This window comes from Sorex fumeus, unplaced genomic scaffold, assembly GCF_029834395.1.
Source record: "Sorex fumeus unplaced genomic scaffold, SorFum_2.1 ptg000028l, whole genome shotgun sequence".
Classification (NCBI taxonomy): domain Eukaryota; kingdom Metazoa; phylum Chordata; class Mammalia; order Eulipotyphla; family Soricidae; genus Sorex; species Sorex fumeus.
In genome coordinates this window covers 2,623,212-2,640,569 of record NW_026606085.1, presented here as the reverse complement: position 1 = coordinate 2,640,569, position 17,358 = coordinate 2,623,212, and the positions used below count along the sequence as shown (strand labels likewise).

At 44.5% G+C, this 17,358-nt stretch overlaps 1 protein-coding gene across 1 annotated transcript in view; it reads right to left on the bottom strand.

Annotated features, from left to right (window-relative positions):
* The window catches only part of NUP88 (nucleoporin 88), a 48,500-nt gene that overhangs the window by 18,792 nt on the left and 12,350 nt on the right, over window positions 1-17,358 (bottom strand). Inside the window, exons 4-5 of the mRNA XM_056115257.1 lie at window positions 15,716-15,802; window positions 3,894-4,070 (exon numbers count right to left, since the gene is read on the bottom strand). Of these exons, the coding sequence (XP_055971232.1) occupies window positions 3,894-4,070; window positions 15,716-15,802 (264 nt within the window). The remainder of the gene's footprint in view (window positions 1-3,893; window positions 4,071-15,715; window positions 15,803-17,358) is intronic.

Sequence of the window (17,358 nt, the reverse complement as noted above, 5' to 3'; positions counted from 1 at the left end):
AATCACCACCATTCCCCCCGGCCTGGCTCCACCGTCTCAGGACAGACCTCACCAAGATATAGTCTGCTGAAAATTCTGGTTCACGGGTTGTGACTGAAATCTCCAGGCTTTCTCAGAGTTGGGGTGGCTACCTACCCTCACTTCCCAATACTCATGGAAGCACTGGCAGTCACCCCCACGAACCAATCCAACGCCACCCTGTAAGCTCTACTACCAGCCTTGCTTCAGAGACCCACAAATAAATCTCCAAGGAGATCAAAAGCCACAGTTAAGCCTGGACCCACACATGGCTGAACAGACAGGGGCAAATCGGAGGCGGGAGCAGGTTGGCCTGGGCCTGCTCAAACGGAGACCCAGGCAGCCGCTCGCTTCCACAATCCAAAATCACCGCATACCCCTAGTCTTGCTCCACTGTCTCAGGACGGACCTCACCAAGATACAATCTGTTAAAAATTCTGGTATGCAGGTTTTGTGACTGAAATCTCCAGGCTTTCCCTTTCCCAGAGTTAGGGTGGGCTACCTCCCCCAACCTACCTGTACTTCTGGAAGCCTCGGCAGTCACATCTACACCCCAAAGTTGCCACCCAATTGAAAAGCTACTCGAGCCTTACCCTCCTGATAAAAATACCAAATGTCCTGAACAAACACCATGACCTCTGAGCACCTTTATTGCAAACCATAATGCATAACAGGAAAAGGATAGAGAGAGAGCAAGAAGGGAAGTGACTCCCATAGAGGGAGGCTGGGGTAGGGAGTGGGGGAACAGTGGTAGGGAGATAGGGGACATTGGTGGTGGGAGGTGTGCACTGGTGGAGGGATGGGTGCTGGATCATTGTATAACTGAAACCCAATTATGAACAGCTTCGTAATAGTCTGTCTCATGCATATCCAATTAAAAAAAGTTTTTTAAAAAAACTAATGTGGAGTTCAATCAGCTTAACCAATGGCTGAATAAATAGCAATACTCCTACATTAAAAAAGAGAATTAAACAGTATCAATGGAGAGAGATGTGGTAAATAAACATTTAAAATTAATGAACATGAAATCCTGAAGGAATCAAAAACAACGGGAATATGATGGGATGTGAAGTTTCAAGATCTAAGGAAACAGAAAAATAGTCTGATACTATTCAGGACTGGCTTACAAAGCAGGTTGGCATGTCTTATTAAAGCACTTAAGAGTCTATCTGTGGGGTAACAGTGTGCCACCAGAGTTTAAAGTAGGGGTAATATAGCACTAAGATTATTAAAACTAATCTGGTAGTAGTGAAAAGGGTAACATGAAGGAGACCAAAACAGGATTCAGCTTCTATTTAAGAAAAGAATGATCTAGGGGCCAGAGTGGTAGTACAGCATGTGGGTGTTTGCCACACACGTGGTTGGCCCGGGTTCAATCCCTGAGGTTCCATATGGTCCCCAAAGCACCAGGAGTAATTCCTGAATGCAGATCCAGGAATAATCCCTGAGCATCGCTGGGAATGACTCAAAAGGGGGGGGGGGGGAAGAGGGAGAGGGAGAAGGACACAGGGGGAGGGGGAGAGAAAGGGAGGGAGGGAGGGGGAGAGAGAGAGAGAGAGAGAGAGAGAGCCTAAGCAGAAAATAAAATAAGGGCACTGCAGAATGTGGCCCAAAATAAAATAAACACAAAATCTTATTCTCTATCTACCTTTAACTTTCACAAAGATAGATGTTTTCCCTCTTATTTTTGTTGTCTTTATCTTCTCCAGTGTTTTTTCCAACCATTGGCAAAGTGGTTCCCCTCTACTGGTCCAACCATGTTAAAACTGAGTTTGGATTTGTAGAAATAAATGAATGTTCCATAAACGAGTCGCTATGCATGAGGTAGAAATTTCTGTTAATTGCTCATTTCCTTATTCAAATAGTAATTGTCTTTTATTGATAATTGCAGTGTTGGGAATCAAACCCAGGTTTATGCATTCAAGGCATGTGCTTTACCCACTGAGCCAGATCCCTGGCCCAGTAATGAAGTCTTTTGTGTTTCCCATTTTTTTTTCTTCTGTTTTGGTCTTAGGGGGCTTTCTGGGCCCTTGCTGTACTCAGGGACTTCTCCTGGCTCTGTGCTCATGTACTCTTGTGGTGCCCAGGAACAGAGGGTGGCCATGTGCAAACTCACCCTCTGAACTATCTCTCCAGTCTCCAAATAATAAAGTTTAATGATCCTTCCTTCATAGTGTCTACTATATTGGTTTCTCTCCTTGCATTACAATAAAACTCTTGTAGTTCAGACTCATAGAACCTAGGCTAAATTTTGCATGAACTTCCTTCAAAGTCTGTGTCCCAGTTCCTTCTTTATAACACTGCTATATATTTTTTTTCCATTAAAACAATTTTTTTGTTTGTTTTGGGTCTCAATGGGCTGTGCACAAGACTCACTCCTGTCTCTGTGCTTAGGTATCCCTCCTGGAGATGCTGAGGGAACCATGTGTTGTGCAGGGTATTGAACCCAAGGAAAAACCCTACCCACAGTACTCTCTCTGGCCCCCAGAGTTTTATCTTTTTCCTATTTAGAAAACATTATTGGCTTCCTGTTACCATATTCCTACAGAAAATACTCCACTTTCATTAACTAAGTGTTTAATTCCACTCACCCTGGGTGGGTACTTACAACTTTATCACATAATGTCCCCTACATGAATCCTCTGCTCTAGCCCAAATGCCAACTCACTAAACTATAAATGATTCTCAGCACTTATTTTCATATTCTCCTTCCTGTTGCCCTATGTCTAAAGTAGTCTTACCCATCCTTGGTGCTTCATTTAATACTGCATGACATCCTTTAAATCCCATATAACATTAGTTTCTCTTTACGAAAAATTTACCTTCTTTGGTGAGAGAACAATCTCTCCTTCCAAAGCATTTTTGCTATCTTGTACCACGACTCTGATATGAATAATTATCTTTTCTTGTATACATGATATATACATGCATATGTATTTTTTCTCTCATATCTGGGACATATCAAATTATCATGTTACCAACCATTTCAAAACTTCCCTTATTCATATCATAATATAATACTTTTTATAGCTAACTTTGTGAAAATAAATCTAGTCTATTTTCAGTGATTATCGAAGCATTCTATAGAATTTCCCCAAACAGGGGCCACAGTGATTGTACAGCAGGTTAGGCACCTGTCTTGCATGTAGTCCACCCAGGATTGATCCCTAGAACTCCATAAGGTCCGCCAAGGCTGCCAGAAGTGATCTCAGAACACAGAGCCAGGAGAAAGCTCTGAGCAGTGCAGGGTACACTCAAAGAAATGAACCCCCAGACCCCGAATTTTCCCATACACGAAGAAACGAAAGCTAAAATGATATACACCAACTTTCTCCAAATTTATTGTTTTAGTTTTGTTGTGGGGCCACACGCAGCAGTGCTCAGGGCTTGCTCCTGGCTCTGCACTCAGCAATCACACCTGGTGGGACTCAGAGAACCATACGCAGGTGTCAGGGATTGAACTCAGGTCAGTCATGCGCAAAGAAAATGCCCTAGCTGCTTTACTATTGCTTCAACACTCTCCAAAATATTTAAGCCAAGTATCAAAAGGCCCTAACACTTTCACGAATTCAAAAACATCAAGTTCAGTCTAACCATAACAAAAATCTAGGGACTGGAGTGATAGCACAGCAGGTAGAGCATTTGCCTTGCAAGTGGCCTGACCCGGGTTCAATTCCCAGCATCCCATATGGTCCCCCAAGCACGGCCAGGAGTAATTCCTGAGTGCATGAATCAGGAGTTACGCCTGTGCATCGCTGGGTGTGACCCAAAAAGCAAAAAACAAAAAAAGAAAAAGAAAAAGAAAAAAAACAACAACACAAATCTATCCAGTAGCAAAAGCTCAGTTTCATCTCAAATAGGATAACTCAACTTACCTGTGTAATAGACTAATATACGTCAGGAAAGTCTCTCCGTTCTCATATAAGATGTATAATGGGTACGCCACTACTTCCTCTTTGCCTTTTTGTCCAAACATATTCTTGGAGATTGTTGCCAATGGCCCAAAATCAAATGCAACTGCTGTTTCTCCCAGAGATGCAGTATATGCCCTCCTAGAAAGAGAAAAACTACCTTTAGTGAACAGAAAAAGGACACACCCAACAAGAGGAGGAGGGGATGGAAATTTGTATTTAATAGAATGAGGATAAAAAATTATAATAAAATCATAAAAAATTATAATAAAAACATAAAAAGACACTGGAATGTCCTTATAAAATTAGATGAAATCATCCTCATCGCTGGAGCGATAGCACAGCGGGTAGGGCGTTCGCCTTACAAACAGCCAACATGGCCGACCCGAGTTCGATTCCTCCGCCCCTCTCGCAGAGCCCGGCAAGCTACCGAGAGTATTCGATATGCCAAACACAGTAACAACAAAGTCTCCAATGGAGACGTTACTGGGCCCGCTTGAGCAAATCGACGATCAACGGGAGGGCCTTTACCTTTACCTTTACCATCCTCAATAACAGCGCTTGTCAACTACCAGACTTACATGTTTTCTGGGATGGGATTTAATAAGTTGGTATCATTAAATACTAAAATCATTCCATTGAAATTCTCCATTCTATAACTATCAAAAAGAATCAAACTAGTCTGAATCAGTTGCAACTTCAAAATCCTTCACAGGAATACTTTGGCGCGGATGTGGGGAAAAGAGGACTCTCCTTCACTGCTGGTGGGAATGCCGACATGTCCAGCCCTTTTGAAAACAATATGGATGTTTCTCAAAAAATTACAAATTGCGCTTCCATTTGATCCAGCAGTACCACTTATGGGAATATATTATGGGAATATATTCAAGAGATGCAAAAAGGTACAGTAGAAATGATTTCTGCACTTGTATGTTTACAATAACCAGAATCTGGAAAAAACCCGAGTGCCAAGAACAGATGACTGGTTAAAGAAACTCTGGTACATCTGCACCATAGAATACTAAGCAGCCGTTAGAAAAGATGAAGTCATGAAATTTGCATATAAGTGGATTGACATGGAGAGTACCATGCTAAGTGAAGTGAGTCAGAAAGAGAGGGAAGACACAGGAAGAATGCACTCAGTTTTGGAATATAAAGTAACATAACGGGAAACTAACACCCAAGGATAGTAGAGATACAATTGCTCCATGGCTTGGAAGCAGGCCTCACATGCTGGGGAAAAAGGCAGCTCAGATAACAAGTAAAGGATGCTTGAAGGGCTCGCTCAGGATGAGAGACGAGTGCTGAAAGTAGACTACAGACCAAACATAATGGCCAGTTAATACCTGTACTGCAAACCATAACAACCAAAAGGAGAGAGAGAGAAAAAGGGAATGTGCCCACCACAGATGCAAGGTGGGGGGTGGGAAGGGATACTGGAAATATTGGGGTGGAGAATGTGCACTGGTGGAGGGATGGGTTTCAGTCAATGTATGACTGAAACATAAGTACCAAAGTTTGTAAGTCTGTAACTGTACCTCATGGTGATTCATTAAAAAATTAAAAAAGATTTTAGCCGAAGAGAAGGACAACATGGAGGGCGGGATCCACAGATCCCGAAGGAAAAAAAAAAAAAACAGGTTCCAAAAAGAGCCGAGATCATCGGGAAGTCCCAGATGGGGTAGGTGCCGCATCCCGCCTCCCCCAGATGGAACCCCGGTGACCAGAAACCTCTACAAGCACAGCTCGAGTATGCGGGAACTAGGACTTTTCCTCAAAAATGCCGGGACTACACCTCCCAGGTAACCTCAGATTCCGGAAGTCACGCCCACAGCCCGCCCCCCAGCGCCATCTTGACAGCATTTAGCCGAAGAGAAGGACAACATGGAGGGCGGGATCCACAGATCCCGAAGGAAAAAAAAAAAAAACAGGTTCCAAAAAGAGCCGAGATCATCGGGAAGTCCCAGATGGGGTAGGTACCGCATCCCGCCTCCCCCAGATGGAACCCCGGTGACCAGAAACCTCTACAAGCACAGCTCGAGTATGCGGGAACTAGGACTTTTCCTCAAAACCGCCCGGCCGCTTATGCGGCCGCGTGACATCTCTCTATATACAAAGTGATCCATGGGAAGTAAACCACCTAACGTTTCTCTCTGAAAATCATAGTTAAGCTTTGAGCACGGCCACAGCCCCAGAAACACAAGTACTTAATGCATAACCCAGCAGCTTGGAGCAGAAAAGTGAACGGGTTATATGTTAACCCAGGCCATCAAGTCTGCCAGAGGGGAAAGGGTGTTGGTCCCTTCCGCCCTCCCCCCTCTGGAAAGAAAGGTGGCGGCCACATGGGAGCCTTGTGGACAGCAGGTATGAGCCGGGGGTGTGGGGGCGACTAAAACCTCATGGGAAGGGGGGCGTTCCGGTCCATCCTTCACGCCCTACCGAGGCCACCAGTTGCCCCCCACGAGCGGCTCTCCAGCACGGCCACAGCCCCAGAAGCACAAGGACTTAATGCAGAACCCAACAGCTTGGAGCAGAAAAGTGAACGGACTATGCGTTAATCCAGGCCATCAAATCTGCTGGAGGGGAAAGGGTGTTGCCCCATTCGCCCTCTCCTCTCTGGAAAGAAAGATGGCGGCCACATGGGAGCCTTGTGGACAGCAGGCATGAGCCGGGGGAGCGGGGGCGACTAAAACCTCATGGGAAGGGGGACGCTCCGGTCCGTCCTTCACGCCCTACCGAGGCCACCAGTTGCCCCCCACGAGCGGCTCTCCAGCACGGCCACAGCCCCAGAAGCACAAGGACTTAATGCAGAACCCAGCAGCTTGGAGCAGAAAAGTGAAAGGACTATGCGTTAATCCAGGCCATCATGTCTGCCCGGAGGGGAAAGGGTGTTGGTCCCTTCCGCCCTCCTCCCTCTGGAAAGAAAGGTGGCGGCCACATGGGAGCCTTGTGGACAGCAGGTATGAGCCAGGGGTGTGGGGGCGACTAAAACCTCATGGGAAGGGGGGCGTTCCGGTCCGTCCTTCACGCCCTACCGAGGCCACCAGTTGCCCCCCACGAGTGGCTCTCCAGCACGGCCACAGCCCCAGAAACACAAGGATTTAATGCAGAACCCAACAGCTTGGAGCAGAAAAGTGAACGGACTATGCGTTAATCCAGGCCATCAAATCTGCTGGAGGGGAAAGGGTGTTGCCCCATTCGCCCTCTCCTCTCTGGAAAGAAAGATGGCGGCCACATGGGAGCCTTGTGGACAGCAGGCATGAGCCGGGGGAGTGGGGGCGACTAAAACCTCATGGGAAGGGGGGCGTTCCGGTCCGTCCTTCACACCCTACCGAGGCCACCAGTTGCCCCCCATGAGCGGCTCTCCAGCACGGCCACAGCCCCAGAAGCACAAAGACTTAATGCAGAACCCAGCAGCTTGGAGCAGAAAAGTGAAAGGACTATGCATTAATCCAGGCCATCAAGTCTGCCAGAGGGGAAAGGGTGTTGCCCCATTCGCCCTCTCTTCTCTGGAAAGAAGGATGGCGGCCGCATGGGAGCCTTGTGGACAGCAGGTATGAGCCGGGGGTGTGGGGGCGACTAAAACCTCATGGGAAGGGGGGCGTTCCGGTCCGTCCTTCACGCCCTACCGAGGTCACCAGTTGCCCCCCATGAACGGCTCTCCAGCACGGCCACAGCCCCAGAAGCACAAGGACTTAATGCAGAACCCAGCAGCTTGGAGCAGAAAAGTGAAAGGACTATGCGTTAATCCAGGCCATCATGTCTGCCTGGAGGGGAAAGGGTGTTAGTCCCTTCCGCCCTCCTCCCTCTGGAAAGAAAGGTGGCGGCCACATGGGAGCCTTGTGGACAGCAGGTATGAGCCAGGGGTGTGGGGACGACTAAAACCTCATGGGAAGGGGGGCGTTCCGGTCCGTCCTTCACGCCCTACCGAGGCCACCAGTTGCCCCCCGCGAGCGGCTCTCCAGCACGGCCACAGCCCCAGAAGCACAGGGACTTAATGCAGAACCCGGCAGCTTGGAGCAGAAAAGTGAAAGGACTATGCGTTAATCCAGGCCATCATGTCTGTCCGGGTGGGGGGAAAGGGTGTTGCCCCAGTCGCCTTCTCCTCTCTGGAAAGAAAGATGGCGGCCGCATGGGAGCCTTGTGGACAGCAGGTATGAGCCGGGGGAGTGGGGGGGCGACTAAAACCTCATGGGAAGGGGGTGTTTCGGTCCGCCCTTCACGCCCTACCGAGGCCACCAGTTGCCCCCCACTAGCGGCTCTCCAGCACGGCCACGACTCCAGAGCACAGAAACCAATTTCTTAACTATCTGACTTTCAGTATAAATACTTCCAGGGTCAATAAGTAAAATAGCAGAAATCCAAAACCAACATTTAATTCTTGAACCCAGCTGTAGAAAGCAAATCACGTCACAATGCTTTTTCAGCATGTCTGATTTGGGGGGGGGGGGTAAACTCTAAATTATAGTGGTGAATCTTTTATTGAAACAATGAATCTAATCAAAGCAGATAGAGTGTTAACTAGAATTCATCTGCCCCACAGGGACTGGGAGGGGTGGGGGGTGGGGTTTTATTGGGGTTCTTCATGGTAAAAAAAAAGTATTGGTAAAGGGAAATGTGTTTGATATTTGCATGACTGAGACCTAAACCTGAAAGCTTTGTAACCTTTCCCAAGGTGATTCAATAAATAAAAAAAAAATTTATAAAAAAAAAAAATTAAAAAAAGTTCACGTTTAGAGATCAACAATCAAAAGAGGAAATCACTATGACTAGGAAAAAAATAGAGATTTAGGTACCCTCTTTCCACAAAATAAACTTCAGATATTCAATCTGTAAAATATGGAATAGCTACATATAAAATATTCAAAGGAAAAAAAGGCCCTCCCGTTGATCGTCGATTTGCTCGAGCGGGCCCAGTAACGTCTCCATTGGAGACTTTATTGTTACTGTGTCTGGCATATCAAATACTCTCGGTAGCTTGCCGGGCTCTCCGAGAGGGGCAGAGGAATCGAACTCGGGTCGGCCATGTTGGCCGCTTGTAAGGCGAACGCCCTACCCGCTGTGCTATCGCTCCGGATTCAAAGGAATTAACGTTACAAAAACCAAAAACAGTTTCTCTTCATCCCCAAAGCTGTGCTGATCTTCTTCCCCACCCAGGTCAGTTTATCTGCCGGAATTCGAACCTGGGACTTGGCTTTCTCTGTGCAAGCGCCCCAGGCATCCTCTCGAACCCTGGGACAAAAGCAGCCCTGAGCCTCTGCCTTTTCTTCTTCATCCCCAAAGCTGTGCTGGTCTTCTTCCCCACCCAGCTGTGCTGGCCTTCTTCCCCACCCAGGTCAATTTATCCACCGGTATTCGAACCCGGGACTTGGCTTTCTCTGTGCAAGCGCCCCAGGCATCCTCTCGAACCCTGGGACAAAAGCAGCCCTGAGCCTCTGCCTCTTCCTCCCCAACGCTGTGCCCATCTTCATCCCCTCCCTTCGCGTGGGGGCGTGGCCTCTTCAGAAGTGGGCGTGGTTTTGGTAGAAGTGGGTGTGGCCTAATTTTAAGTGGGCCAACCCTCCCATTGCCACAGGTAATTTGATCAGACCAAGAAATCTAGCCCCCATACCTACACACCAACATGAAGAAACTATGCAAATCCCCACCACGTGGGGTGGACAATGAAGAGAGTCCAGAAGCCTCCGTAGGTGCTACTCACCTAAGGGAACTCTCTGACAAAGAATTCAGATATGAAGTCATGAAGATGTTCAATGAACTCAATGAAATAGTTAGGCGGATATCCAGTAAATTGAAGGAGGACATGAAAGGAACAATGGATCGGACATTCGAGAAAATCCAGGAAGAAATGAGAGCAGAAATTAGAAAGCTACACACAGAAATGTCACAAATTAAAGATTCCGTAGATGAAATAAAAAACTCAGTCTGTGCTCTCAATAGTAGAATGACTACAGCTGAAGACAGAATCAGTGAGCTGGCAGATCTGCTGCACCAAGCCAACAGGAAACAACAAACAATGGCAAGGGACCTCAGGGACCTCAAAATAGCTCTAGAGCAAATCAGGGTCCTAGGAGACGATTCCAAGAGGAACAACATTAGAATAACTGGAGTACCAGAAGCTCAGGGAAACAATCCCAATGAAAAAGCCATGGTTAAACAAATCATTGCTGAAAAATTCCCAGAGCTCGACAATGCAGCCATTCAGGTTCAAGGAGCCCAAAGGTTGCCAGCTACAAGAGACCCTAACAAAAACACTCCAAGACATATCATAGTTAGAATGACCGATGTTGTCAACAGAGATACAATACTGCAAGCAGCAAGGTCAAAGAAGGAAATCAAATACAAAGGAGCACCCCTCAGATTCAAAACAGACCTATCAGAAGAAACCCTCCAAGGCTGAAGGCAATGGAGGAATATAGTGAAAAAACTCACTGAAATAAATGCTTCACCAAGAATACTCTATCCAGCTAAACTCTCACGCAAACTTGAAGGAACGGTACACTATTTTCTAGATAAACAGCAGCTCAGGAACTTCAGAGACTCAAAACCAAAAGAAGGGCTAATGGGGCTACTATAAGACAAGACAAACCCTACAAGCACAACAGACCCTTACAAAAAGATGACACAAAACCCCATAACAATAATTTCTCTCAACGTCAATGGTCTAAATTCACCAATTAAGAGACACAGAATGGCAAAATGGATTCAGAGACAGAACCCAATATCTGCTGCCTATAAGAAACTCATCTCAACAGTCAGAGCAAAAACAGAATCAAAGTAAAAGGATGGAAAACAATGCTGAAAGCAAACAGCTCCCTCAAAAAAGCTGGGGTGGCCATACTAGTATCCAACAACATTAATTTCAGGTTGAAAAAGATTAGAAGAGACAGCGAAGGCTATTTTCTCTTCATCAAGGGATACGTACAACAGGAAGAAATCACACTCTTAAATGTAAACGCACCTAATGAGGGAACAGCTAAATATTTAAAACAAATGCTAACAGATTTTAAGGAGGACATTGTTAGCAAAATAATAGTAGCTGGTAACAAAAGGTACCTGGAAACAAACGAGAATGAAGACCAAGCTACCAGAAATTATGGGATGCAGCTAAAGCCGTATTAAGGGGAAAATTTATAGCTCTGTAAGCATTTCTCATGACGGAAGAAAAGATTCACATAAACAACTTGACTTCACAGCTCAAGATCTTAGAAAAGGATCAACAGAAGGAGCCCAAATCAGGCAGAAGGAAAGAGATCATAAAACTTAGAGCAGAAATCAACGACATGGAAACCAAGAAACAATCTGAAAGATCAATGAAACCAAGAGCTGGTTCTTCGAGAAAATAAAGAAGATAAACCACTAGCAACACTCACAAAGAAACAGAGAGTGAGAGAGAGAGAGAGAGAGAGAGAGAGAGAGAGAGAGAGAGAACCCTAATAAACTGAATCAGAAATAAGAATGGGGATATCACAACAGAAACCAAAGAAATTCGAAAGATCATAGAGACTACTCTGAAAGTCTGTATGCCACGAAACAAGAGAACCTGGAAGAAATGGATAAATTGCTGGATTCCTATAATCTCCCAAAGCTGAATCAAGAAGATCTAGAGTACCTGAATAGACCTATTAACATCAAGGAAATTGAAACTGTAATCAAAAGTCTCCCCAAAAACGAAAGCCCAGGTCCAGATGGATTCACTAGCGAATTTTTCCAAACATTTAAAGATCTATTGCCAGTTCTTTGCAAGCTTTTCCAGGAAACTGAAAAAACAAAAACTCTCCCAGTTTCTATGAAGCTCATATCTCTCTAATACCAAAAGGAAACAAAGACACCACAAGAAAAGAAAACTACAGGCCAATACCCCTGATGAACAGGGATGCGAAGATTCTCAACAAAATACTAGCAAATAGAATTCAACAACTCATCAAAAAGATCATACACCATGACCAAGTGGGATTCATCCCGGGGATGCAAGGATGGTTTAACATTCGGAAATCAATCAACATAATCCATCATATCAACAAAAGAAAAGATAAAAATCATATGATCATACCAATAGATACAGAGAAAGCATCTGACAAGATCCAGCACCTGTTTATGATGAAAACCCTCGCCAAAAAGGGATAGAGGGGACTTTCCTCAATATAGTTAAAACCATCTACCACAAGCCTACTGCAAGCATCATCCTCAATGGGGAAAAACTAAGAGCCTTCCCGTTAAGATCAGGGACCAGACAAGGATGCCCACTCCCCCCACTACTATTCAATATAGTACTGGAAGTACTTGCAAAAGCGATTAGGCAAGAAAAAGATATTAAGGGCATCCAGGTAGGAAAGGAAGAAATCAAGCTCTCACTATTCGCAGATGATATGATGCTATAGGGAGAGAACCCTAAAACCTCTACCATAAAACTCCTAGAAACAATACACTTGTATAGTAAAGTGGCAGGCTATAAAATCAATACCCAAAAGTCCTTGGCTTTCCTATACTCAAATAGTGAGAGAGAAGAAAGTGACAGGAAGGAAACAATCCCATTCACAATTATGCCCCAGAAAATTGACACCTAGGAATTAGCTTAACTAATGAAGTAAAGGACCTGTACAAAGAAAACTACAAAATGCTACTTCAGAAAATAAAAGAGGACACGAGGAAATTGAAAAATATCCCCCGTTCATGGATCAGGAGAATTAACATTGTCAAAATGGCAATACTTCCCAAAGCACTGTACAAATTCAATGCGATCCCTATTACGATACCCGTGACATTCTTCAGAAAAATGGAGCAAACACTCCTGAAATTTATATGGAACAATAAAGCCCCCACGAATAGCTAAAGCAATTCTAGGGAAAAAGAAAATGGGAGGAATAAACCTCCCAAATTTCAAACTCTAATACAAAGCAGTAATAATTAAAACAGCATGGTATTGGAACAAAGGCAGAGCTGCAGACCAATGGAACAGGGTTGAATATACTGACATCTCTCCCCAGGCATATGATCATCTAATCTTTGATAATGGGGCAAGAAAAGTGAAGTGGAGCAAGGAAAGCATCTTTAACAAATTGTGCTGGCAAAACTGGACAGCTACATGATAAAAAGTGGGCTTAGATCTCTGCCTAACACCATGTACAAAAGTAAGATCGAAATGGATTTAAGACCTCAACATCAGACCGAAACTCATAAAGTTCAATGAAGACAAAGTTGGCAAAACCCTCCATGACATTGGAGCTAAAGGTATCTTCAAAGTTGTCACACCACTGGCCAAGCAAGTGAAAAAAGAGATAGACAAATGGAACTATCTTAAACTAAGAAGCTTCTGCACCTCAAAAGAAACAGTGACCAAAATACAAAGACAGTACAGAATGGGAAAGGATATTTGCCCAATATACATCTGACAAGGGGTTGATATCAAGGATATACAAAGTACTGGTTGAACTACACAAGAAGAAAACATCCAACACCATCAAAAAATGGGGTGACGAAATGAACAGAAACTTTCTCAAAGAAGAAATCCAAATGGCTAAAAGGCACATGAGAAAATGCTCTATATCATTAATATCAGGGAGATGCAGAACAAAACAACAATGAGATATCATTTCACACCACAGAGACTGGCCCACATCCAAAAGAACAAAAGCAACCAGTGCTGGCATGGATGTGGCGAGAAAGGTACCCTCTTTCACTGCTGGTGGGAATGTCGACTGGTTCAGCCCTTTGGAAAACAGTAAAAGGTAAGGTAAAGGTAAAGGCCCTCCCGTTGATCGTCGATTTGCTCGAGCGGGCCCAGTAACGTCTCCATTGGAGACTTTGTTGTTACTGTGTTTGGCATATCGAATACTCTTGGTAGCTTGCCGGGCTCTCCGAGAGGGGTGGAGGAATCGAACTCGGGTCGGCCATGTTGGCCGCTTGTAAGGCGAACGCCCTACCCGCTGTGCTATCGCTCCAGCCCCTTGGAAAACAGTATGGAAGATTTTCAAAAAATTAGAAATTGAGCTCCCATTTGACCCAGCAATACCACTCCTGGGAATATACCCCGGAGAGGCAAAAAAGTATAATCGAAGTGATATCTACACGTATTTGTTCACTGCAGCACTGTTTACAATAGCTACAATCTGGAAAAATCTGCCCCAGAACAGATGACTGGTTAAAGAAATTTTGGTACATCTACACAATGGAGTACTATGTAGCTGTTAGAAAGGATAAAGTCATGAAATTTACATACAAGTGGTACTACATGGAAAGTATCATGCTAAGCGAAATGAGTCAGAAAGAGAGGGACATAAAAAGATTGCATTCATTTGGGGAACATAAAGTAACAAAATAGGAGACTAACACCCAAGAATAGATAAGTACCAGGAAGTTTACTCCATGGCTTGGAGGCCAGCCGCACACTCTAGGGGTAAAGGCAGCTCAGAGAGAGAAGGGAGCACCAAATAAAGGGTGTTGGGAAGATCTGCCCAGGATGGGAGATGCATGCTGAAAGTAGACTACAGACCGAACACATGATTGCCACTCAATTCCTCTTTTGCAAACCACAGCACCCAAAAAGAGAGAGAGAACAAAAGGGAGTGCCCTGCCATAGAAGCAGGGTGGGATGAGGGGATGGGGGTGGGAGGGATACTTGGATTAGTGGTGGTAGAGAATGGGCACTGGTGGAGGGATGGGTACTCGATTATTGTATAACTGAAACCCAAGCACAAAAATTTCTAAGTCTCCAACTGCACCTCATGGTGTTTCACTAATAAAAATTAAAAACAAAACAAAACAAAACAGTAAGACTTAGATAAGGAGACCAGGATGCAGCTCAGCAGTAGAGTATGGATGAGCAGCCTTGCACATATGGAGCCAAGTTCCATTCCCAGCAACCAATGTACAAAGCAAAATAAAAACAATACCCCTAAGGCAAGACTTCTGCCTTGCATGCAATTGAGTAGGGTTTGATTCTTGGTATCCAATGGAGCACTGTCAGGAGCAACCTCTAAGCATTGTCAGGTAAGGCCAAAACAAAAACAAAACAAATACTGCTACTAAAAGTTTCACTATATGTGCACACTGTAGATGATCATGTGTCATAATCACCAGAAAGACTGATAAAGGGGCCCGAGAAATGGGGTTTGTGAACTCACTACGTGATTCTGTTAATGGTCAACGTAGCAGAAACCTTCCCTGAGTAAGTGGGAAGAATTCATAAATGAAACTTGGTCACAAGTGTTCCACTCCAAGTTCTGAAACAGTAGATGCTGGTCTGTTAGTCCACACTGAGAGAACAGCTCAGTGTTCTCTCATCTAACACTGACCTTCATCTAACATTCTCATCTTCCACATTTTCTATAATTTTGCAACTTTATAAGTTATTCTCTTATTCAAGATACTACAGTGAATCAGTTTTAACCATTCACATTTTAGAACTTTATAGAAATAAGAGCAACCTAGCAGGTACAGTGACTTCCAGATTTTTTAACTTCTTGTTACATATTCACGTTGCTTAAGTTTGCTTACTTCTTACATTACCAAAAGTATGCTAAAAAACACCTCTGAAAAACCTTGTAAATTTGTTTAAACTGTACTTATGACCCCAATAAGAAATTTTAGACATTTCATGATACAAAGCCAAAAATATAGCACTTAGCATAAGGCATCTGCATGGCATGCAGCCAAACTTGATTCAATCTCTGCCATTACATATGGTTCTCAAAGAAAAAACTAGAATTGACCCCTGAACTAACACTGAGTATGGCCAACACTTCCCACCAGTACTAGCAAGCTTCATTATTACAAATAAAATTTACCCTTTATTGAGTATTAGACTTTCCTCTTCTGCTTCTGAAAGTGCAATGACTTTCACGGGTGTCTGGGGCTCGCGTAGAGAATAAATTCTATCAAAGAGAAGAAAAACAGCATGTAAAATTCTCATTTCTCCATATTGTCCTTTCTTTTCTAGCCAGTCAGCTGGAATTTTCCTGCCTGAGATACCATAGCAACATGTCTGCCAAAGACTTTGCTGTTACTAACAAAGTAGCTTAATTTCATTTATTTTCTGACAATAACAGAGAAAGGTTTTCTTGGGACCAGAAGAAATATGCTCTATTCTATTCAAAATTCTGTCTTTTGTTTTGTTTCGGTTTTTGGGCCACACCTGGTGATGCTCAGGTTTTACTCCTGGCTCTGCATTCAGGATACCATACGTTGTGCCGGGGAATGAACCCAAGTCAGCCACATCCAAAGTAAACACTTTACCAGTTTTACAATCTCTCCAGCCCTCCATAGGTTTTTTTTGGGGAGGTAGTTCACACCCAGCAGTGCTCAAGCAATATGCCTGGAGGGGCTCAGGGGACCATATGGGGTGCCGGGGATGAACGTGGTGTGTGCAAGGCAAGCACCCTACCTGCTGTACTTTCTCTCCAGCTCTGTAGTCACTCATTCAATATTCTTTATTGGCCAACACCATGCCATTGCACCTGTCTTTTCTTCTTTCTTAAGTAATTAACCATACTCATCTTAGTTATCTCACCACTACCTCTAATTTTGCCAGCTTCCCGTCCATCCATTACATGTATCTGTGTCTACTTATTAGAAACATATTTCATCAGAGAAGAACCATATCTTACTCTTCATTATATACCAACCATCTGGACAGTAAAGCAAAAGACATTAATCTATAATTTATATATGTTTTTATTAATATTGGAGACTTTGTTGTTACTGTGTCTGGCATATCGAATACTCTCGGTAGCTTGCCGGGCTCTCCGAGAGGGGCGGAGGAATCGAACTCGGGTCGGCCATGTTGGCCGCTTGTAAGGCGAACGCCCTAAGACACAATCCCATTTTTTTTAATGGAGGGATAGCACAGTGGGTAGGGTGTCTGCCTTGCATGCAGCAAACCTGGGTTCAATTCCTCTGTCCCTCTCGGAGAGCCCGGCAAGCTACTTAGAGTATCCTGCCCACACGGCAGAGCCTGGCAAATACCCCGTGGAGTATTCGCTATGCCATAAACAGTAACAATAAGTCTCACAATGCAGACGTTACTGGTGGCCGCTCTAGCAAATTGATGAACAATGGGAGGAAGTGCTACAGTGCTAGTGTAAGATTACTGCTATTTATTCAGCCACTAGTTAAGCTGACTGAAGCTGGCATGAACTCCACTCATATCTATTTTCACAAAGGAACTATAAAATTGAGAAGCAATTTTTTTTTGCTAAAAATTTAATCTTATTGATAATGGAATATAGTCTCGTCCGGGATCTGGATTTTATAGTCTCTGAGACTATAAAATCCAGATCCCGGACGAGAGCAGTGCAGTCTCTGCCCCCGCGCCTCGGTGTTCCTTCCCGGAGTCCCTTGGAGGGGAGCGGGTTGAGCTTTCCTCCCCGCCCCGGCCAGGGCTACGGCAGCCGGAGACCTCCAGGACCAGCCACCACCATGCTGAGACCAC